The sequence below is a fragment of the Carassius carassius genome, chromosome 43 (assembly GCF_963082965.1).
Source record: "Carassius carassius chromosome 43, fCarCar2.1, whole genome shotgun sequence".
NCBI lineage: Eukaryota > Metazoa > Chordata > Actinopteri > Cypriniformes > Cyprinidae > Carassius > Carassius carassius.
Genome location: NC_081797.1, coordinates 7,093,063 through 7,116,814, shown reverse-complemented (window position 1 = coordinate 7,116,814; position 23,752 = coordinate 7,093,063). Strand labels below are relative to the sequence as shown.

Below are 23,752 nucleotides of genomic sequence, written 5' to 3'. Positions count from 1 at the left end.
ATGAATTGAATAATTAATTGATTTTATCCCATGATCATAATTCCCATGTATGAACATGAACATGTTTCATTCCTTCGAGTGCTGTTCATCTGAGAGCTGCTTGTTTCACAATGGCGTGCAGCAGATATATGAAGAGAACAAAAAACTGGACCATAACCGTGATAGCTGCCTCCGTCTGATGAAACATGACATGAGAAACATCTTTCGCACGGCCCCAGGAATCCACAACATTTACTTTACACACTTTTCATGACATGATCTTTGATTAGTAGAGGCAGGATTTTTGTAGACAATCATATGCACATGTTTGATTTATTTATTTTTTTACCTAGAGCAAAACCGCTTTAGTAAAATCATGGTTTTTGTCATAGAAACCCACATGGCAGTCTGTAATCAGAAACACAGTGGAATCATAGGGTTAATTTGACCCATATGAGAAAAATTACATCTGGCTGCTTTTGCTCTATACAATGAATCCACTGCAGATTTAGTTATGCATATGGAACACACAGCACTGAATAGAATAGATCTCGCATGTCTGAAATACAGCCGTCATCAGCTGTAACAGATCAGTTCCACAACATGACGCTGTAGATTTATGCATCACATTTAACACAAGGGTCACACGTCAGATCCTATTTGGCATGCTACACTAAACCCGTAATTGCCTGTCTGCACTGGCCGTCTATAGAGCACAAAGATATGCCCCGGACCTCTTGACCCATATTTTATCAATGGGCACAAGAAATTCAAACACTTTTACACATATAAAAGCTTTAGAAAGATGGATCTTAAAGAGATAGTTCACCAATAAATAATTCTATAAAATGCTAAATGGGCCAGATTTAGACAAACTGGCTGTTTTTATTTGCATACACTTTAAAAACATGCATATTTAATAATACATGTCTATAATTCATATACAAATTAAACTACTGTTTTATGTAGGCCTAGTCAACTTCATGTTGGTTTGCCATTGTTCAATTAAAATTTATTTATTTCTGTCAACTATCTACATATATGCATACATATACATATATAGCCTTTAAACACTTATTTTAAATGATATAGCTTGATGTGAATTAAACTGTTTTATGTTGTCGATTTCATGTTGAAATAAAGCTTTTCTTGAGGTGAACTGGATGCTCCATTCAGTAATATGTGCTTCAAGCATTTGAAGCTGATTGGACCATCTGAATGTCAATCACCGTGACGTCTTACTGTTGCTAGGGCGTTGCATGTTTCGAGACGGTTAAAGCCATTCTGAAAGCGACACTGAACGGGTCGCTTTGTGCAACATTGTGAATAAACTATAATCGTGCTGCCTTTATGTTTTGGATATGTTGAAATTTAAAGAGTACGTTCAAGGGACAGGCTCTCACAAAGAAGGTAGGATACAGCAATATGTGCGTTTTGATATCGCCGTACTTTTTAGTTTTGAAAGCCGTATTTGATTGACATTCTCGTGATCCAATCAGACGAGGGATTTTAAATCCAACTAAGTTCTATTGGCCTTAACTGCTGTGGGCGTGTCTAATGATTTAGTTTCACTTAAATCATTTAATCATTTAAGTTAAATGTTGCTTCTAAAATGTGTAATTATGACATTTCTTAAATGCCGACTGGGGCGTACTTTTGTAAAGATCATATCTGTTTTCGTGGAGTTTATAAAACAAATATTTACCCCACACAGTCCGAGATTAAAGAAACACGACCAGCTATAATTGACACTCACTGTAGCCAATCAGCGCGCAGCAGTGGGGTTTGATTGACAGCTCCTCTACCTCAGGTGGGGGTTGGGGTTGTTGAAGTTGATAACGCCGCCATCTTGAAAGTGAACTCTGATGGTCTCTCTTTTCGCGCCTGTCACAATCTGTTATAAACACCTCATTCTGTGTTACCTCTCCCCATTTTTCTTTTTTATTCCTGTGACTGTTTTATTCAAAGGTTCACCAGTCTTCATGCCGGGCTTTGGCAGAATTCCGCTTTCTTAATCGGTACGTATTTGTGTTGTGTGTGTCTCTGTTAGCTTAGCGTTAGCCAGTTACCACTTCTCTGTTTCGCCGAGTCAGAACAGCATACATTTCCAGCCTTTTCTCTCATTTAACTGAATTTTTCTCACATTTAGCGGGACTACTACGCATTTAAACCAACACATTCTCAGAAAGTGTCAATTCTGTAATATTATTCCGGCGGAAGCTCAGTGTCAGCTAATGCCGGGGCCCGACATGCCGAAAAACTTCAGAAAGTGAGACACAAAGGCGAAACCTATTGAGTTGTCCACACAGACAACGTTTTTAACCAATGCAAGTGCATATGATGAATCTATTGGAATGCTCAAACGCGCTTGTGGTGCTCCACAAAGCTGTCCATCGTTAGGAAGGTAACGTTAGTTCACTGGGGATTGAGACGCAGCCAAAAACGCCAACAGAAAACCCGTCTGGAATTGTTAGTTCTGATTTTGTCTGGAATTGTTGGTTCTGATTTTAAGATTATATTTTGGAACCAGGACTGCTGTCATATAAATTTTTTATTGATTGCGTTTAATAAGGATAATCGTAATCGTATTTTAATAATTAAAATGTGGTGATTTTTCTAATATTCAGTATGTCGCTTCAGTATAAGTTTTGAAAATATAGTCCTCAGTCTCTTGTTTACAGCATGTAACGTTACTGATTACAGATTTCTGTATTTGTCCTTATTTTGGCACATCCATATAATCACCACTAAAACCGTACGGCTGTTTATTTCTGTTTTGTGTGATGTGATTGCATTTGAATGCTCCTAGAAGACCGTTAGCATGAGCAGAACGCTTACTCTTGTAAACAGTCTAGTTGGTTTGACATGGCAGCACATCTTCATGGTCCACTCAGGCAGATCATCTTTGCAGACTCCATTCTTAGTGCTATACATGCGTAACTGATGCCTAGTGAGGTCAGAACCGGAGGATGTGCTGCAGATAATCATCCATCACTTTGATGTACTGTTTTGTTTGTTTTCCATGATTTATTTTTCATACTTGCCATTTTTTCTGCAATTTAGACATGCACTATCACTGTTCAAAAGATTTAAGTCAGTAAGATTTAATATAAAAAAATGAAAAAAGCCCCTTGTGCTCACAAAGGCTGCATTTGTATTTGATCAATTCAGTAAAAAAAACTGATACTGTGAATTTGTTTCTGATTTAAAAGATCTGTGTATATTCATGCATATGTGTGTAACATAATACAGATTTAAAGAGTTCTGTGTAACGTTAGTAATTTGGCCACAAACTTTTTAATCGAAAGATCAACATTGTATCTATCAAGTTAATCTCATTGTGCAGTTTGTTTTAACGCTTGTTATTTTGAATTTGACGTTGATAGCAGCAGAACTTTTACAGCAAGAACTCTTTTATGAAGAATTTTGATTTGTTTGTCAATGTTTTTAAAATTCTGTAAATTGGCGGAAAGCATGTTTGCTGGAGAATGGAAGTAGGGCTGATGTCAAAGCTTTTTCGGGTGAGCCTAGCCCAACCCCCTTAGTCTATTAATAAGCTTTCCTTCCTCTTAGCCATTCATGAAAGTCAAGATGGCTGCTTGCCAGCTTGGTAACCTTTCACCTCAGTCTTGTGCATCCATCCACCAACTGGAAAAATAGTCTCTTGGCTATCCTTAATAATGCATAGCTGTGTGTTGATGTGTCCAATTATAACAATGTGATGCCAGAGCTGTCAAATGGACATTTGGATTAAACCTGACATAACTGAGTATCTTATGTTAGAAATTATGTACACTTTCCTTGTAAGAAGAACAAACAAATCGAAAACGAAACCACAGTTACTGACTCGAAACCACAATCATGTGGGGATAGTTAATAATGGTTACCGACCGATCAGAGGAGCTAGTCTGGTGAGAGTGCAACTGTATTTGTAGTGTTGCTAGGTTGTCAACGTCACAACAAGGAAGTTGTTTGGTTTTCTTGAGTTTCATGAATTCAACATTTAGAAGTTGTTTGTTTAAATTGTCTATTTGAGATCCTGACAAACTGGAAAAGGTCTCTTGTTGTTAGCAGCATGTGTTTTGTAATATGTGACCCTGGACCACCAAACCAATCATAAGGGTCAATTTTTCAAATAAAAAAGCTTTCCTTTGATGTATGGTTTGTTAGGATAGGACAATATTTTTTTTTAGTGTCCAAAAAAATCGAAATATTGAGAAAATTGCATTTTGAAGTTGTCCAAATAAAGTTCTTAGCAATGCATGTAACTAATCAAATAAAGTTTTGATATCTTGTTCATTTCCTACGGTAAATATATATTCATGCAACATGATCCTTACCTAATATCCTAATGATTTTTGGCATAAAATCAATAATTTTTACCCATACAATGTATTTTTGGCTATTGCTACAAATATACCCCAGTGACTTAAGACTGGTTTTGAGGTGCAGGGTCACATATGTATTCGTTTTTTAATGCCGTGTCTAGTATTGACCATTTGAGAGAGTAATCCTCAAAATCGGGCAGGTCTGTTTATAGAAGTGACTAATCTTTGAGAGTTGTTACTTTTTTTTTCTTTTTACACAAATGCCTTATGTTATGTATAACCCTCTTTTTTTCTTATTTGTTCTCTGTTTCAGGTGTATGTTGAGTGTTTTTTCTGTGGCAGAAGACATTTCTGCTGCATGTGTCCTTTATTTAAGGGTTTGTCCAGTTTCTACCGCCTGTGGTGCCTGTAATGGGCCAGAAGTCCCAAAGAGCACAAGCTTTATTTTATTTTTAATCAGAGTTTTTACCCTCTGGTCTCCGCTTCGCTCAGGTAAGCTTTTTAATAATTAGTCACATTTAAAATGTAGCATCTTCACAGTCATAATGATAACAAAACTCACCCAAAAACCTAATTTCGCTTTCAGTTTATGTATCTGAAAACCACCCCCTTCCATTTTTTTTTTTTTTTCAGCAGGACCATGTTTTGGAAGTTTGATCTGCACACGACGTCCCACATTGACACGCTTCTGGAAAAGGAAGATGTTACGCTGACTGAGGTGATGGACGAAGAGGATGTCTTGCAGGAGTGCAAGGCTCAAAACCACAAGCTGGTGGACTTCCTGGTGAGGCCACAGTGCATGGAGGATCTTGTGGTCTACATCACTCAGGAGCCCAATGACGATGTGGAGGAGAAGATCAAATACAAGTAAGCATAACATGTTTGATGCTTGCTCAAAAACATTTGTTCCAAAAATAAATTGCTGTGCTAAGCTTCCTCATGCTATGTTTCTTTTTTATGTAAAGGTATCCCAACATATCCTGTGAACTCCTGACCTCAGATGTTAGCCAGATCAATGACAGGCTGGGTGAAGATGAAAGTTTATTGATGAAACTCTACAGCTTCCTACAGAACGAGTCTCCCCTCAATCCGCTGCTGGCCAGTTTCTTCAGCAAGGTCCTGAGCATCCTCATTGGGAGGAAACCAGAGCAGGTATGTCATCAGACATACTGGATTGCGTTCATGTGGATGCGTAAGAGTGAACTAAATCTCCGGCCTTGCATCTAGATTGTGGAGTTCCTCAGGAAGAGGGAAGACTTTGTGAATCTAATGATCAAACACATTGGGACCTCGGCTATTATGGACCTCCTGCTCAGGATGCTCACCTGCATCGAACCACAACAGCTTAGACAAGATGTATTAAATGTGAGTTTTCATATCTACAAGAAAGCTTTTCATGATGTTGCGACTGGGGTCCTGGTGGGGTCAAAAGCGGTTTGGCTTTGTGCATGCATGATTTTTAGTTTTGTATATATATGGATGTTTTCATTTGAATGCAGCAGTAAATTGAACACAGATTAGTCATTTAATCCACTCACTGTCATCGTAACACCACCTCACAGTTTTCTCTTTATCTCCTCTCTTGCAGTGGCTAAATGAAGAGAAAGTTATACAGCGGCTGGTTGACATGGTACAACCATCACAAGATGAGGATGTAAGTGAAGTCCGGTTAAGCAATGTAATAACAACAACTTATTATTTTTTTACATTTTTATTTTGTTTAAATGTAACTTTTCGAAGCTGGAGGGGAAAAATGGGGAAAACAAGCCATTGAAGCATAGATTTTTTTCCCCCTCTTTTTTGCATTAAAGTATTAAATTGAATTTGATTTAATGTGTATTTATGTTTTTTTTTTTTTTTTTTTTTTAAATATAATACATTTTTAAATGTTTAAGTGAAAATGTTGGGAATTTAAAGTAAAAAAAAAACAATTGAGCTGCATGTCTGACCGGCCCTTATTGTTGAGTCCAGCTGACCCATTCCTGCTTGCTAGCTACATAACAGTAAATGCTTGTTCCCTCCACACAGAGACACTCAAACGCATCCCAGTCTCTCTGTGAGATCATTCGGCTGAGCAGAGATCAAATGTTCCAGGTGCAGGGCTGCTCGGAGCCTGACCCTCTGCTGGCCACACTGGAGAAGTGAGTTTGTCCATGTCTGTACAGTTCTTTCTAGTGACTTTCTGGAAGGTGACATTTTTGGAGGGATTAAAGTTGAGCTCTAGTTTCAGGCATGCTAATGCTGTAGTAATGAATGGACTGTTTGTCTTCCTTTTTAGACAAGAGACAGTAGAGCAGTTGCTGTCAAACATCTTTGACAAAGAGAAGAATGATTCTGCCATAGTCAGTGTGATCCAGATACTTCTAACCCTCTTTGAGACACGGAGACCAGCGTAAGTGAATTATTTTTATTATTTTTATACACCTTTTGGGTGCTCATCCTTGGGTTTTCCTTTCAGGTTTGAAGGTCATCTGGAGATTTGCCCCCCTGGAATGAACCATCCTTCATTCTCTGTCAATCAGAGTATTCTAGATGCTGTCAGACCCAGGCTGAAAGATTTTCACCAGCTTTTGCTCGAGCCCCCAAAGGTGAAAACAATGTGTTGGCTAAACTTTATATCAGCTGACCTAACTTAGACCGTAATCTCCAAAATCCTAATTACATTAAGCTTTGGACAACAACACTTTATGCCTGTACTAATATAACCTGGCAGAATCTGTGTGTTATATATGTTGAATTAATGTTATTTTAATAGTAGTTTATCGATGTTATATGTTTAGTTGTTTTTAGAGTCTAATCAAACATCCAGACTCATCTTTGCGGTTTCATTTACCTTTCCCCTTTTTTTTTTTTTTTTTCTTTAAGAAAACTGTTTTGAATACCACATGGGGAGTGTTGGATCCACCAGTGGGAAATACTCGTCTAAATGTGGTGCGACTAGTGACCAGCCTTCTACAGACCAACACGCATATCATCAACCAGGAGCTTATTGCCCTCAACACATTGGGAGTCATACTAGTGAGTGACTGAGATGCAATTCAAGAGTTCTGTGATATCTATTAGCAATGAGAAAAGTTAGTTGTTAACCATGTTCTTATACACACCACTGTTTGGGGTAAGTTACTTTTTGTTTTGTTTTTTGTCTCAAGGCTCCATTCGATGATTTATATATATATTATACAGTACAGACCAAAGGTTTGGAAACATTACTATTTTTTATCTTTTTGAAAGAAGTTTCTTCTGCTCATCAACCCTGCATTTATTTGATCAAAAATACAGAAAAAATGTAATATTGTGATATATTATTACAATTTAAAATAATTGTTTTTAAATTTATTATACTTTTAAGTTATTTATTTCTGTGATGCAAAGGTGAATTTTTAGGATCATTATCACATGATCCTTTAGAAATCATTCTAATATGATGATTCATTATCAAAGTTGGAAACAGTTCTGCTGCTTAATATTTTTTCAGAACATGTGATACTTTTTTAGGATACTTTGATGAATAAAAAGTAAAAAAAAGCTATGTTTTTAAAATATAAATATTTTGTAATAACAATATACACTACTGGTCAGTAATTTGAGGTCAGTAATTTTTTTTTCTTTCTTTAAAAATAAAATCAATACTTTTATTCAGCAAGGATGTGTTAAATTGATAAAAAGTGATAGTAAAGAAAATATATTATTAGAATATATATTATTAGAATTTGTTTTATTTTGAATAAATGCAGTTCTTTTTAACCTTTTATTCATCAAATATATTAGACAGCAGAACTGTTTCCAACACTCATAATAAATCAGAATATTAGAATGATTTCTAAATGATCATGTGTGAGACTGGATGTTACATGTGACACTGAAGGCTGGAGTAATGATGCTGAAAATTCAGCTTTGCATCACAGGAATAAATTATTTTTTTTAAAGTATATTCAAATAGAAAACTATTATTTTAAGTTGTAATAATATTTCACAATGTTACTGTTTTTTTTCTGTATTTTTGATCAAATAAATGCAGGCTTAATGAGCAGAAGAAACTTTTCACAAAACATAAAAAATAGTAATGTTTCCAAACTTTTGGTCTGTACTGTATATATAATAAAACTGTTAGTTTAGTATCTCACTGACATAAATTTTGAATAGTAATGCATTCCATTGCCTTACTTTATATTAACTAGTAACTACGTACTCATTTTGTAATTAGTCACATTGAAACTTGATAAGATCATTACTTTTTGGAGTAGAGCTATTGTCAAAGGATTTAGGACAGAAAAGATGTTTGTTAAATACAATCTGTGCTTGATTGCCATAAATGTTCTAAAATAATTTGTTTCTTTTGTCTTAAGGACATGTACTTCAAATACTTATGGAATAATTTTCTGCACACGCAAGTAGAGATCTGTACGGCGATGATCTTAGCGATGCCTTCAACCCAAAGTGAATCTCCTGAAATCAACAGAGAAAACGACCAAGAGCCCATAAGAGAAAACATCCTTATCAAACATGTGAGTTTACTATCCTTTCCGCTCACTTACTCTTTGAATCCCAAGCTGTTTGCTTCACTCATCAAAGTTTAATGTGTTTTTCTCTGTTCTGACCTGCAGCTCTTTCAGAAGTGCCAGTTAATACAAAGAATTCTTGATGCCTGGGGATCAAATGAGAAGGAGCAGTGAGTAACTTCTAAAACTGAGCGCTTATGTGTGAAGAGGAACCATCCTGTTTGCACATCTGTGACTCTGTGGTTTTGTCTGGAGAGGTCTTTATTAAATCCTCAGTCTCTCTTTCCTAAGGGCTGAGGGTGGGCGGCGGAGAGGTTACATGGGTCACCTGACCAGAATAGCAAACTCTATAGTCCACAACAGTGACAAGGGCCCCAACGGGGCACAAATTCAGCAGCTCATCTCAGGTTTGTTTAAAAAAATAATAATAATTAGACTGATTTCAAAGCCATTTCCACTCACACTTACTCCCTTTCAGAGCTTCCAGAGGAGGATAGGGAACGATGGGAAGCATTTACTTCAGGACAGCTAGCAGATACAAACAAGAAAAACACTGTAGACTTAGTAAGTATGCTGTTTTATTCACTGTCTTCTGAAACTCTTGCTTTACAAAGCTCATAAGTGTATTTGACATCAAAACTAAGTTTCTCTTTTCTCAAACATTGTCAGGTTAACACCCACCACATACACTCATCCAGCGATGATGAGGTAGATTTCAAAGACAGCGGGTTTCATCAGGACTCCTCCCTGCAGCAAGTAAGTCTGTGCCTGGATGAGCTCACAAAAGCTGCTGCTATTGTAATATCTGAATGCTAATGTTAAAGGCACTGCTAAATATACAAAATAAGTCTATTTGTGTTTAGACTACATTTATAATTGTTTAGTCCTTTGAGCGCTTTTTGAGGCAAGACGCTTAATTGCTATCAGCTGTTTTGAAATAAAGCTTCTTTGTAGTGTCAAGAATATATCATTATCATTGGTCCTGGGTTTGCCAGGCCTTTTCTGATTATCAGATGCAACAAATGACGTCCAATTTTATTGAGCAGTTTGGCTTCAATGACGAAGAGTTTGCCGATCAGGATGATGTCGGGGAGTAAGTACCCATCATGCATGACGCTTTTCAGATTTGCCGCCTTTTCTGCTGGTATCAAATCGGTTGGGGAAGGTTTAGCGATATAAGTGGGGGCTTTGGTTGATTTTTAGGGTTATGTTGCTTTTCAATAAACTCACAAAGCCAGTTTTGGGAGGTTGTGCGTGTTAAATCATGGAGCATACAGTGCAGATTACATCTGATCACTTAAATGTCTCTGTTCTGATAATCCATGTTTTTAATAGACTGGTGTGGTGTACATGGTGACAGTCAGTAATGTTGTGGTTGACGGGTGCTGCTCATTGTCTTAAGGGCTTAACCATACTGAAATCTGTTTTTATTTATTTTTTTTTATCTTGCAGTATTCCTTTTGATAGAATATCAGACATCAATTTTTCCTTGAATACAAATGAAAGTGTAAGTATGTCAGATATTTGCTCAAGTGAATGTGTATTATTAGTTGAATTTATTGAAAAGCTAATGGTATGTTTTCATAGTTTGTTCCTGCTATGCTCATAGGCAAACATGGCACTCTTTGAAGCTTGCTGTAAGGAGAAGATCCAGCAGTTTGAAGATGCCGGATCAGATGATGAAGATATCTGGGATGAGAAGGATGTCACTTTTGCTCCGGAAGCTCAGAGACGTACCAGGTATTGTAATCCTTGGAACAGACTTTTAAAGCATTTTTCATCATGCCGGTGTGTTGATTCTCCATGGCTTTCTTCCTACACAGGAGCTCAGGAAGTACAGATAGCGAGGAGAGTACGGACTCTGAGGAGGAGGATGGGAAGCGAGACCCGTTTGATTCCGCCAATGCCACCTCTGATGACCGAATGGAAGTGGACTCTGGGGATGGTCAGAATATAAATGATCAGCTGCCATATCTAGTAATATTCATTTCTATAGTAAGTAAGCTCACACGTCCTTGTTCTGTATCATGCTTCGGTTAAGGAACGGTATGGACGGCAAATTTTGATGACATACCTATGGACACGGGCAGCTCCATGGCTCCCAGTGCACCTGTGTCCACCTCACCAGCTGCAGTGCCTGAACCTGCGGGCTGGAACTCTACAAACACAGATGCAGAGTCTGGTTGGGCTGACTTCTCCAGCTTCACACCTGTGAGGTACGTTCACATGACATATAGGGATCAAGGCGCTCTGTCAAAATGTGTGTGTGTGTGTATGTATAACTATTTATTTTTAAAAGCTATTGTCTTTTTTTCTTTTTTTTCTCACAAATACATATTGGGGCTATCAAAACTTGTTTCTGCAATTTATAAAAAAATAATTAACATTAACTATAAAAGGCACAGCTAAATGTGATGTTTGTTATAATGCATTTGTTTTATATTATAAAAAAAAAGAGTGGCACAAATTGTACTGTAATGTTAACTAGCTATATTTTCTCATTTAAAAGAAAAATGTTTAATAGATTATTTGATATCAGTATTGGTATCGGTGATACCTGCCTTCATTCATAGTACTTGGTAAAAAATGCCATTAAACAAATTAAAAAAACGTGATCTTTACATTGTTTCGACATTAATTTGGGGATGCAGAAAAATGGCATTAAAGAGCACCTGTTATGCCCCTTTTTTATTTATGTAGATTGAGGTGCATTACCTTGAAAAATTTAAGTAATCCACAGCTTCCTCCAGCAGGCGTTAGGAGAAAATGAAGGACACAGTATAACCACTGAGGGCGGAAACTATAGAAATGCAGAGCGGTCAATCTACCTCCGTGGCCCCGCCCTATATGTGACATCACACTGCGTGAGAATCAAAACAGCAGGCCTAGTGAGACTGACTTGGTTTAAAGGGAATTAAAAAATGAGTGTGTGGATGTTTACCATTGAAGGGTGGTTGTGTTCACACACTGCCAACACACATTTATATCCAAACACCATGTAAAAGTGGATTTTGCATAATAGGTGCCCTTTAATATATAAATTAAGTCCTGCATATTGATTATAGAAGAGCCAGCAACCTGCACTACTGATGTTCAAAATGCAGCACTGAACAAGTAAATGTGGAAAACTCATTAGATGTTCATTTTTCTCCTTTATTTAGCCCCAAGGATCCTTTGAGGAGCAATTCCCCGGTAGCCATGGAAACCAGCATAGAAACGGACCCTCTGGGAGTCAACGCACCCATGCAGCAAGAAAGTAAGGATAGACTCTTTTACCATTCCTCGTGTACATGTTTCATCACAGTGGTTTGAATAAAACAATCGAATTGTTTAGACACAGATCAGTGGCTTTCCAATGAGACTACCCCGACTTCACCAAGAGGAAAGGTTGGAGAAGGCTCGGACCCCGAGGAAGAGCCTGCCAGTGACCGCATCACAGAAACTGTCACCAACGGCTCTATGAAGGAGACGGTCAGCCTTACTGTAGATGCCAAAACTGAAACTGCTGTTTTCAAGAGGTGAGTCCTGCAGGTTCCTCACAGTCACATCACTTCCTCTTCTCCCCTTTTGAGACACTAGCTTCACTTCACTCTGCATGTAGACCTGATCTTGTCGCGTATCCTCCTCCTCCTCCTCCTCCTGCTAGAGCCAGCCAGGCCCTGGACCGCGTCTCTTTTAATGGGGGCTGTTAATATGCAGAGCTTTGTAACATCTGTTTTGTCTCTTTGAGAACGCTAAAAAGAACAATCTGTCCTTCTTGAACTGCAACTCTTACAACATGAGCTTCCTCTCTCTCTTTGGTGTGTGTGTGTGGCTTCAGAGTGTTGAAATCGTATCGGTATGTACAGCCAATCAGGGGGCATGTCTTGTTTTTTTTGGGGTTTTTCCCATGTCGGCCATTTGAGTTTTGATATGTAACCATGTTTTGTTTCTTCGTTCATATGTTTGTTTTCTTTTGAACAGTAATGTATCCATCACCATTTGCATGTTAATATCGGATGTACCAGTTGTTAACGGCATGAAATGCCCCATGCATCCTTAGTTGTAGTTCATTCTGATCCCAAAAATTTCAAGCCCATATGTTTCCCAGTCTTTTCAACATGGCAGGTGAAGATTTATGGATTCCTTTCTCATGCTCTGCTGTGGTTTGGCTCCATGGCTCTTTCTCAGGGCTAAATTTATGAATACGAGCTGGCCCTTTAAAATTCAGGCTGTGCATGGACTTTGTGTAAATCAATCTGATAAAGGAGGACACATCTCTGTAGACCTTCCCTAGTCCAGAAATCCACCATGATCTGTCTGGCATGAGACTTAAGAGGAGGTTATAATTAAATAAATGACTGTTTGTGCTGATGCCACCCTAAAGGTAAAGTTGGCTGGCATGCGATCACTTTGTAAAATTGCTAGCATTGATTTTACACCACCATTTCACACTCTCATACTAAACAAGTTTGTCTCAACCAGCTGTTGTGTGGTTCATAATCACTTCCCTCTGTACGTCATGCTCACATCTTACTTGTCTGCCAAATCCCATTTCAGAACATTTTTGTTTTGCCCCGTTGCTTTTAATGTGGCTTGTTCCACTTTGCATGTTTATCCAGGGATTTAAAAGGGGGGTTTTATTCTTTAAAAGGGCGGCAATGAAAGCTCTTTAAAATGCTGTCCTCTCTGATCATCCTGCAGCGAGGAAGAGAAACGATCTACCTCTGAAGATGCATCTGCAAAGTTGTTTGCAGAGAGCGGGGAAGTGGAGAAAAGCAACAGTCCTCCTAGCAACTGTCAGAAACCAGGGTAAGAGTCTTTATTTATAAAGTCAATAAAATAGGCTATTCATAAAATTATTTAGTCTAGGGACCCAAGTTATTATAGTTAACTAAAATTGATTAACATTTTTTGTTAATTGAAATAATTATTAATTGATATACAGAAGCAAATTGTTATTAAAGTTTTTTTTTAAATTATATATCAGGAGATATTTGGGATTTTGAGTTATTGACGTACAATAAACACTGGTGGAATTGTGGAATCCTGTCAAATTGTGGATGGATAAATCAAAAGTAGATCAGTACAATACGGACTAGTGTTTGTAAATATTTAAGGGTACATAACATACAGTTTCACCTAATCTCATGTTAATCTTGAGTACCTATAGAGTAGTACTGCATCCTTCATATATCCAAAAAGTCCTTAGTTTTATCATATTTATAAAAGAAAAATACAGCTTTTCAATTCTTTCCGGAAAAAGCCGAGCTCCTGGAGGCGTGCCGTGAGAGGAGCTATATAATACTGATGTTTTGTGTTGTTTCCATTAACATATATTCACTTATGTGCTGATTTCCAACAAAAGACAGTAATCTGATGCAATTGTTCCTACATAAATGGGGTCTTTTATCACAGGGACTGTTCCATGTTTTAATAGCAAACGATGTGCAAATCCAACGTCGACTTGGGCCTTGTTTATAAAACATTCATCACTTAGAACACACAAATGTGCACTTGATACACTCCGTTGCTGCCCCGGAAAAACAAACCGCATCCACTGTTCGTGTATTGCGGTGTTCTTGGGGAAGCTGAACACTGTAAACTTTCCCTCACATCCAAAAACGCACTTATTTGGAGGCATTCTCGAACAAATCCTATGCAGCGCTGCCGATGATCTTGAAGCGTTTTGAGGTGCGCGGTCTCACTCTCCTCTGGTTGACGTCTGCGCGGGTGCGCTTTTCCGAGAATTGAATTGCTCATATAAGGACTTCCGTTCTCGTCTACGTCATTAGATCCACGATCGAAAAAAAACAGCCAAAACTTGTACCAACCCGGAAGTAAGATTTTCGGCACAGAAATTCTCAGTCATTCTTTAAATTATTTTTTAAAACTTGGCCATGTTTAGCATGAGAATCCATCTCTTTAACACTGTGAACAACTCTGAATACACGAAACACCATTGTACCCCCCCTTTAAGCCAAAAAGGTGTTCTGCGTGTTTCTGTGTGGATGAATTACGTTCAAAGTGCAAAAACTAATCATCATGTTATGTACAAATAGAAACTTAAAGGTCTTAACAGCAACCTGTCAAAATAAGTTAAAAATAAGTGTGATGCATAGAAATATTACTAAATGTAATGATTATATTACTATCACTAATAAAGTTAAAACTTTAAGGAAAATTTACCAGAAGAAAATATTTAAGATTTTATTTACCAAAAAAAGGTTAAAAAAAGAAACCGACAACAACAACAAAATAAAAACCTTTTTCTTTTTATTAAATCTTTTTTTATTATTATTATTATTAAATTGATTGAAACCATTAAAATGAATCCAGAAAATCTACGGAAAACACAGAATTTGGTAAACTAATTAAATTTGATTTTAAATGGTAATTTTAAATTTTTTATAAATTGAAGTTCAGTGGTCTGTTTCATAATTTCTATTAATCAGACATCATTTAAGTTAATCACGTTTTTAATCTTTTTTTAATTTATTATTATTATTAAAAAAAAATTTATGGCAAAAAAAGCAATCCAGAAAAATTAAACCCGAAAAATTGCAATTTTGAGAAAAAATATTAATGGAATTTGGGGGGAAAATAAAGCCGATTTTATTGGGCATTAGTACTAGTTCCATCTTGTTTCCCGAATCTACTGGCTGTCTTACTGATAAATTAATATATGTATGTGTATATGTATATATGTGTATGTATGTATGTATGTATGTGTATATATATATATATGTATGTGTGTATATATATATATATAGAGTTCGGAAACATTACTATTTTTAATGTTTTTGAAAGAAGCTTCTTCTGCTCATCAAGCCTGCATTTTATTTGATCATAAATACATAATTTTTTTTTTAATATTGTGAAAGCTTATTACAATTTAAAATAGTTTTCTTTTTGAATATACTTTAAAAAAAAAAAAATTTATTCCTGTGATGCAAAGCTGAATTTTCAGCATCATTACTCCAGCCTTCAGTGTCACATGTGACATCCAGTCTATCACATGATCATTTAGAAATCATTCTAATATTCTGATTTATTATGAGTGTTGGAAACAGTTCTGCTGTTTAATATATTTGATGAATAAAAGGTTAAAAAGAACTGCATTTATTCAAAAAAAAAAAAAAAATTCTAATATATTTTCTTTACTATCCACTTTATCAATTTAACACATCTTTGCTGAATAAAAGTATTGATTTTATTAAAAAAAAAAAAAGAAAGAAAAAATTACTGACCCCAAATTACTGACCAGTAGTGTATATTGTTATTACTAAATATTTATATTTTAAAAACATTGGTTTTTTTTTTTTTTTTTTTTTTTCAAATATCCTAAAAAAGTATCACATGTTCTGAAAAAATATTAAGCAGCAGAACTGTTTCCAACTTTGATAATGAATCATCATATTAGAATGATTTCTAAAGGATAATGTGATAATGATCCTAAAAATTCAGCTTTGCATCACAGAAATAAATAACTTAAAGTATAATAAATTTAAAAACAATTATTTTAAATTGTAATAATATCACTTACATTTTTTTTCCCTGTATTTTTGATCAAATAAATGCAGGCTTGATGAGCAGAAGAAACTTTTCAAAAACATTAAAATTGTAATGTTTCCAAACTTTTGGTCCGTACTGTGTGTGTGTGTATGTATATGTACAGAACATAAAATGCTCGTAAATGGTGTAATTGCGTAGTTTGATCAGCAGAGTGTGCTCCATTGTTTGTTACTGGTGACCTGGATGAAACGCTTTAAAGCTTAAGTGTATGGAATACCACTGATACTTTGAACGGCCATATCTCTGTAACGGCATGGTGGAACTGCAAGAATTTGGGGGATTCCTTCAACACAAGGAACCCTTCAATGCCAAATCGAATGTATGTCTCGAGGCCCCCTTTTGAATGAGACAACCCCCGCGCCGTGTCCACCAGTTATGGGTGCTTAAATTTGTGGTCCGTCGCGGACCGATCCCGAGGGGCTACTGACGCATGGAGGCTGGCATTTGAGGGGGCTCCTCGAGCTGAAGGGATCCCCTCTGAATTTGATAGAGATCCACCAATACGATATGATCTAAATATTGAAAATGTATCACCCCTGTCATTTTTAAAATGTTTCCAATTCTTTTGTGTATAGGGAAAAAAAATGTCCGTAAAATTATATTTGTAGTTTTTAACTGTCATTTAACCATAATTTTTTTTTCTTCAGTCTAAAGCACTTAGAAGAGAAAGCAAAAGCCACTTGCAAAGCTCTAAACGGCCCTCTTGAGGATGCGGCTTCTATGGACGAAGCCAAGTGAGTTCTGTGCCCTCCACACTTCCCCCATTTCCCCTAGTTAAGTGTTGCTTCCACCCCTGACATCAGGCTCCTCTCCTTTTCCCAACCAGATCAGAGCAGTGCACGGCCAACCCTGAGGCAGCAGTGAATGGTCCAGCATGATGAGAGAAGTGCTGTCAGTCAGCTCCTGCCATGCACACACCCCTCCTCCAGGACCCCCCGGAGAGAGGCCAGTGCCAGACTGGAGCGCCCCAGAAACTACCACCACCTCCACTGCTGCTGTCTCTTACTCCAGCACTGCAATGATGCCACCAGATCAGGACCAGCAATATTCATATTAGACAGTTGTACAGAGAATTTGAACTGTTATGAAGAGAAACATACTCTAATGATTTTTTTTTTTTTTGCATTCGTTTATATACTATTGTTCTTATGAGGTGATCTGTCTGACATCTTGCCACTTAAAAGTGAATAGTAATGTTGCTATAGTTAAAAATGATTGTATGAATAAAAAATATTTTATAAAAGACAATGTATACAGAAACGGAGGATTGATAAAACTGAACTATATCGATTGGAACGTTAATGTGTGACCAAATCATAAGCTGTCTTTTTGATAGGATTTTGCTCTTGCGCACACAAATCTGCTATTTAATTTCTAAGTAAAAGCAACAGCTACCACAGAAATCTTAAATTGGCAACTTATGTCGGTCTGTTTTATTTTGAAGCTCATTGCTAGGAGAGACTGTTTTGAGATATTCAGAAATGATGATTTATTTTGCCACCGGTGTTATTTGTAAATGTTTCTTGTATCCTTTAAACATAAGACAAATTGGGACAAAAGAAACACTTTTTGGTATAGTTTTTAACTTAATTTATTCTCAAAGAGATGTTATGTTACCCCACTCCCCCTCCCTGATGAAATTCGAATCTGAGTGAATGGAAAGATGGCTCTCCATTTGCATGTAGCTAGTAAGTGATTCTTACCTATGGGCCTGCATTCAGTACAGCCCACCTTTTATAACCGTTATCCTCTCCAAACAAGTCAACCTTTCTACCTGAAGAGTGATGGGAATGCAGCATATTCCTGGTAATGCTATGATCATGCATCAACTTTCTTCTTTTTGTAATAAAATGCTACCTGTGCCAGCAAGAAGGAAAAGGTTCTGTCTGTGAATCGCACATATTTATAATCATGTATAATCCTCTGATCAATAGATCATGATGATGATCTGGGCAAGGCCTGACGTACTTGAGTCTCGGGCCTGTTTCATTTAACAAGTTTACCAAATAAGCCAGGCTTAATTCAGTTTGACTTATTGTGAACCAAATCAACTGGCAATAAGTCAGACTAATTTAAATAATCCTGGTTTATTTGGTAAACTTGTTATATGAAACAGGCCCATGGTATGTTACAGGCAGTAACGTGCGGTGAAATCTTGTCATGGGTAGGCTGTGACCTATCAATGTGTGGAATATATGTTCATATATTCATTCAGTTAATTTAGCAACCTAAGTTCATATCAGGCATCATCAGATCGCTGCCTGCATTCAGGAAAGTCAGTAGTCATGTGAGGCTAATGCACAATCAAATATAATAATCAAATTAATGGACACATCTATCTTATGACTTATACAACAAACAAATGTTTTGTGCGGGACACAGAGAAGGAGGCGGCGCGGCAGCCTAGTCACTCCATCAAAATGCACAAACGCGCACAGACAGCCACGGCGCACACACACACACACTTTTGGTCTGGTGACGGCGCACCAGGCTACAGTCAGAAAACATTGCGTCAGCAGTACAGCTTTAAAGTACAAAAACAGCTTATTCGCTCCTACAAACTGCTAGGCGCACACACCGACACGCAAGTATACTAGATGCTAGTATTCGGGAAGCGCGCGGATTGAGTGAGAGCGAGTAGATCACGTGACATGAAGCAAGCTCGGTCTCTGCCTCAATTTTGATCATTCAAGACAGCATGAGAACTGACTGCGCATGCGCAAATCTACATAAACTACGTTCTATGGACCAAAGAGGCACCGCTCACCTCTGCCTCAATGGCCATGGCTTTTGAATTTCCTGCATGAAACAACGGTTTTTAGGAGCAAACAATGGCAAAATTAGTATATTATGTGTATTCCTGAAAATTTTTGTTACAAAAAATAATATTTGGAATAAAATTAATGCAATTAATAATGTGGTGAATTAATAAAGCTCTTGGAATTAATAAATGTAATGTCAACATTTCCTTTGGTGAGGCACTGCCTACCCTGACCGCACGTCCCTGGTTACAGGCCATTAAAATTGTTTGATTACCTACTTTCTGCTCTTGTCTGTCAACTGGGTGATTCCGTTTCTATTTAGGTCTGAGATATCAGAGAGTCTTTAAAATGGGTAACTTCGAAAATCCATTGTTTGCTGAGTGGAGAGACTGAAAGGCAGGAATATTAAAAAACTTCAGTTTGCGGGTCAGTACACTGCATTTTCAGTTTTGAAGCCAACAGGTGGCAGTAAAGTCATTTAGTTTGTAAATGTATACGTTCTGTAAAATGGAGAACGGAGTAGCCTACTGACATGGCTATTTAAAACGAGTCATTTTTAACTTACAATGTCCCAAACTGGACAAAAAATACTTTTTAAGGGTCAGCTACGAACGACTTTTGCGTTCCGTAAATACACCACAAACATTTAATAATTCCAGGTTAGACGCAGTATTGAGTGAAAACGAGGCAGAGAGATGGAGAGATTAAAGTTTTATAACGGAATGCACTGTGTAGAAGTCTCAGTTTCGTCAACTAAAGTATGTCCCTGACGAAAATTAACCAGTTTACTACGAAAAAAGATTACTAGTTAATACACTAACCACAGTTTAACCATGACCACTGGTCATACAAATGATAATATGCCAAAAACATGGACACTTGCAGAATAACAAAACTACGGTTAATTTTCGGAAAGGGTTCAACCAACATTAAAATACATGAATGCACTGTATTTCAATCTCTCATTCCTGTCCAAAAAATAAACTAAAAATAAGACGATCATAGAATTGACTTTTTATAAGGCTTGTTAAATCATAATGTTCAATGAGCCTTGCCAAATGTCAACATTTATGTTTTAAAGCAGATACTTTCTCATCAAAGACACTTATTATACAGAAATATGACTTTTTGCGGTCAGGTTATTAAAGTGCAGCTCAAATGTTATGCAACATGCATCAGACACCATCAGATTTTTTATATTTTTTTTGTATACGGTTAAAAAAGAAATCGCTATAGATTTAGCAGCACACTACTTTAAAATCCTACAGTACAATACCACATTTATCTGAACCGAATGTGACCACCATTTGCCTCACGCAGTGCAACACTTCTCCTTCGCATGGAGTTGATCAGGTTGTTGATTGTGGCCTGTGGAATGTTGGTCCACTCCTCTTCAATGGTTGTGTGAAGTTGCTGGATATTGGCAGGAACTGGAACACACTGTCGTATACGCTGATCCAGAGCATCCCAAACATGCTCAATGGGTGACATGTCCGTTGAGTATGCTGGCCATGCAAGAACTAGGAGGTTTTCAGCTTCCAGGAATTGTCTACAGATCCTTGCAACATGGGGCCGTGCATTATCATGCTGCAACATGAGGTGATGGTCGTGGATGAATGGCACTACCATGGGCCACTCGATCCACGACGTTAACATCAGCAAACCACTCACCCACACAATGCCAAACAAGCTGTCTGCAATTTGGCCTGTACAGTGAAAACCGGGATTCTTCCTTGAAGAAAACACCTCTCCAAAGTGCCAGACACCATCAAATGTGAGCATTTGCCCACTCACTTCGTTTATGGAGTCAGGACGAGACCCTGTTGAGGACGATGAGCATGCAGATGAGCTTCCCTGAGACGGTTTCTGACAGTTTGTGCTGAAATGATTTGGTTTTGCAAACTGATTGTTGCAGCAGCTGTCAAGGTGGCTGGTCTCAGACGATCTTGAAAGTGAAGATGCTGGATGTGGAGGTCCTGGGCTGGTGTAGTTACACGTGGTCTGCAGTTGTGAGGCCGGTTGGATGCACTGCCAAATTCTTTGAAATGCATTTGGAAACGGTTTAAGGTAGAGAAATTAACATTCAATTCATGGGCAACAGCTCTGGTTGATATTCCTGCAATCAGTATGCCAAATGCATGCTCCCTCAAAACTTGCGACATCTGTGGCATTGCGCTGTTTGATAAAACTGCACATTTTAGAGTGGCCTTTTATTGTGGCCAGCCTAAGGCATATCTGTGCAATAATCATGTCGTCTAATCAGCATCAGGCTAACACATTACTGAATTAAATTTACCTGATTTCTTGCAGCTCTACAGCATGGTCCACTTGTCTTTGCACCCTGGTAAGGGCACTGCTTTCACAAGGTAGTTTATTGTAAGTATTATTGAAATTAATTAAATTTATATTTACAGTTATTTATTTTTACCAAAATAAGAGGGATTATCATCAGTGTTGGGGAAAGTTACTTTTAAAAGTAATGCATTACAATATTGCGTTACTCCCTAAAAAAGTAACTAATTACATTACTTAGTTACTTTTTATGGACAGTAATGCATTACAGTACGTTACTTTCGCATTACTTTTTAAATATGAGCAGGGCTTGATTGTTTTTAAAATAATATGTTTTATTTATAGCAAATGTAAAAGCCCTTTCACACCAAAAAGCGTGATGAATAAACCTCAGGCTGAAGGAAAAGTAAATTCATGTCTGTACAGTAGCACACAAGAAGAAGGTTCAACACTCAAGCAATAATAAAAAAATTTAAAAAATAAACACTGAACCACAATTGTTAGTTTGGGATTAGATACATTTGTGTAGTAACATATTTAATTATTGCAGGTTTGCGTCATATTCTGAGTTTGTATTTCACTGTTTTAATTAATTTTGATGAATACTAAATCAGTTTTTTTGCTAGTGGAATTCACATTTAGTCTAGAACTACATCTTGTTCACACAGCGAACACAACGCCTCTGCACTTCCGATTTCTCCCAATATGGGGACAGGAGACTTGTCAGTCAACAAATGGGAAAACAAAGTAACTGGCATTACTTTTTTGAAAAAATAACTCAGATATTTTCTTGGAAATTAAAAAGTAATGCATTACTTTATTAGTTACTTTTAAAAAGTAATCTGATTACCCCCAACACTGATTATCATACAAAATGCATGTTATTGTTTATTTAGTACTAACCTGAATAAGATATTTTACATAAAAGATGTTTACAGAGAGCTGAGCTCTCGCGCCTACGTTGGTAATAAAAATAGCCAATCATCATCGAGTCATTCACTTTCAGCGCTGAATGTAGGTATTAAATTTACTTTCTTCCGCCTGAAGAGCAAGTTGTCCATTTTATTCTAGAAGAAAAAAGTAATTTCCATCAGAGACTGAAAATTAATTGAATGTGTTATAGAAATTATTGCTTTTTTCCATTTTTTCCAAAAAAAACACTTTTTGTTTTGCATTTATGTGTGTTGGACATCATCAGCAGACAAATTAAATAAACTACCCAGAGTGCAGGGTTGTTTCATTTCTCAAAATCCACAGAGCCAAAAGAAACAGCCACTCAATGTCTGTGAAAGAAAAAAAAACATGATTTTATCAGTGACATAAAAAAAATCAAAGCTGTAAAAAGAAAATGGGACATCTTGAAAGCATCGTATGAACAATAGTGATATAAATCACCATTGCAGCCACACAGAAGTTTCTGAGGTTCGCAGCATTTTCTCAGTGTATGTCACAGGCTAAGATAAACGTGTTCGAGAGTGTGGCAGCTATTATGCCCTATCTTTCCAAATAACCCATAATTGCAGTGTGACACTATAATGTTTTGAAATTGCTAATGTTATGCTCTTTCATTACTAAGGTAGTAAATAACAGATGAATCAAGTGTAATTTGCACATGTCAATGGTTTTTGCTAATATACTTCATGTCTTCTATCAGGGTTCAATGTGGAGATAATTGCCCTTGAGACTACATTTAAACTCAATTCTTCAGACGAAATTAGGCACACTTTTTTGAACGAAGAAAAAAGATTGGGTACAGTAAATGGCTTGAGGTAGTTTTGTAAAATACATTTTATATATGTGTTTTTTGCTACTTTCTTTTTTTTACTTTCTCACTGAGCTCATTTTTGTCCTTTAGAAATGCAGCCATGACCTTTACCCTTTGAAACCTAATTTAAAACAGCACAGAAGTTTCAACCACATTGGTAAAGACTGTTATGTCGATGCTGACAGGAGGCAGACACACTTTAGGTATTTGCTCAGAATTACTGTCTGACAAAACACAATAAAGCTTTCATTAAAGTCCAGAACGAGGTTTAAATACATTGTCCTCAATGACAATGTTTGATTAAAATTCAACTGTAAATTCAAAGTGTAAATTCAAATTACACTCACAATCTTCTGATCCGAAACATTTTTTTGTACTTTTGTTATTTTATTTAGTGTGTTTATTTTGTATGCTATTCTACATTTTGCACGTTTCTGAATTTTGTATTTTTATAGAAAGCATTACACTTCATAACATACAAAACAAACTCCTCATGATTTACCTTTCATACTACTGTAGTCTTGTAAACTGTTAAATTGCATGATAAGCACCAAGTCTGATTTCACGCATCCT

At 36.9% G+C, this 23,752-nt stretch overlaps 1 protein-coding gene across 6 annotated transcripts; it reads left to right on the top strand.

Moving 5' to 3' along the window:
* The first annotated feature begins 1,798 nt into the window (after nucleotides 1-1,798).
* On the top strand, nucleotides 1,799-18,238 carry ppp6r3 (protein phosphatase 6, regulatory subunit 3). 6 transcript variants are annotated; one of them, XM_059536796.1, is made up of 26 exons: nucleotides 1,799-1,997; nucleotides 4,621-4,799; nucleotides 4,944-5,174; nucleotides 5,273-5,459; nucleotides 5,535-5,672; nucleotides 5,896-5,961; nucleotides 6,336-6,448; nucleotides 6,586-6,699; nucleotides 6,766-6,895; nucleotides 7,173-7,325; nucleotides 8,654-8,812; nucleotides 8,912-8,976; nucleotides 9,098-9,213; nucleotides 9,285-9,370; nucleotides 9,476-9,562; nucleotides 9,853-9,899; nucleotides 10,259-10,313; nucleotides 10,416-10,546; nucleotides 10,630-10,751; nucleotides 10,848-11,022; nucleotides 11,968-12,062; nucleotides 12,141-12,324; nucleotides 12,627-12,644; nucleotides 13,490-13,597; nucleotides 17,008-17,094; nucleotides 17,187-18,238. In XM_059536796.1, exons 3-26 carry the CDS (start codon nucleotides 4,948-4,950, stop codon nucleotides 17,236-17,238), a joined length of 2,715 nt encoding a protein of 904 aa, XP_059392779.1. In that variant the 5' UTR covers nucleotides 1,799-1,997; nucleotides 4,621-4,799; nucleotides 4,944-4,947; the 3' UTR covers nucleotides 17,239-18,238. The 6 variants fall into 6 exon arrangements, with proteins under 6 accessions (XP_059392779.1, XP_059392778.1, XP_059392776.1 ...); XM_059536795.1 differs by having other exon boundaries at nucleotides 9,820-9,899; XM_059536793.1 differs by having other exon boundaries at nucleotides 9,802-9,899.
* Nucleotides 18,239-23,752: the final 5,514 nt, after the last annotated feature.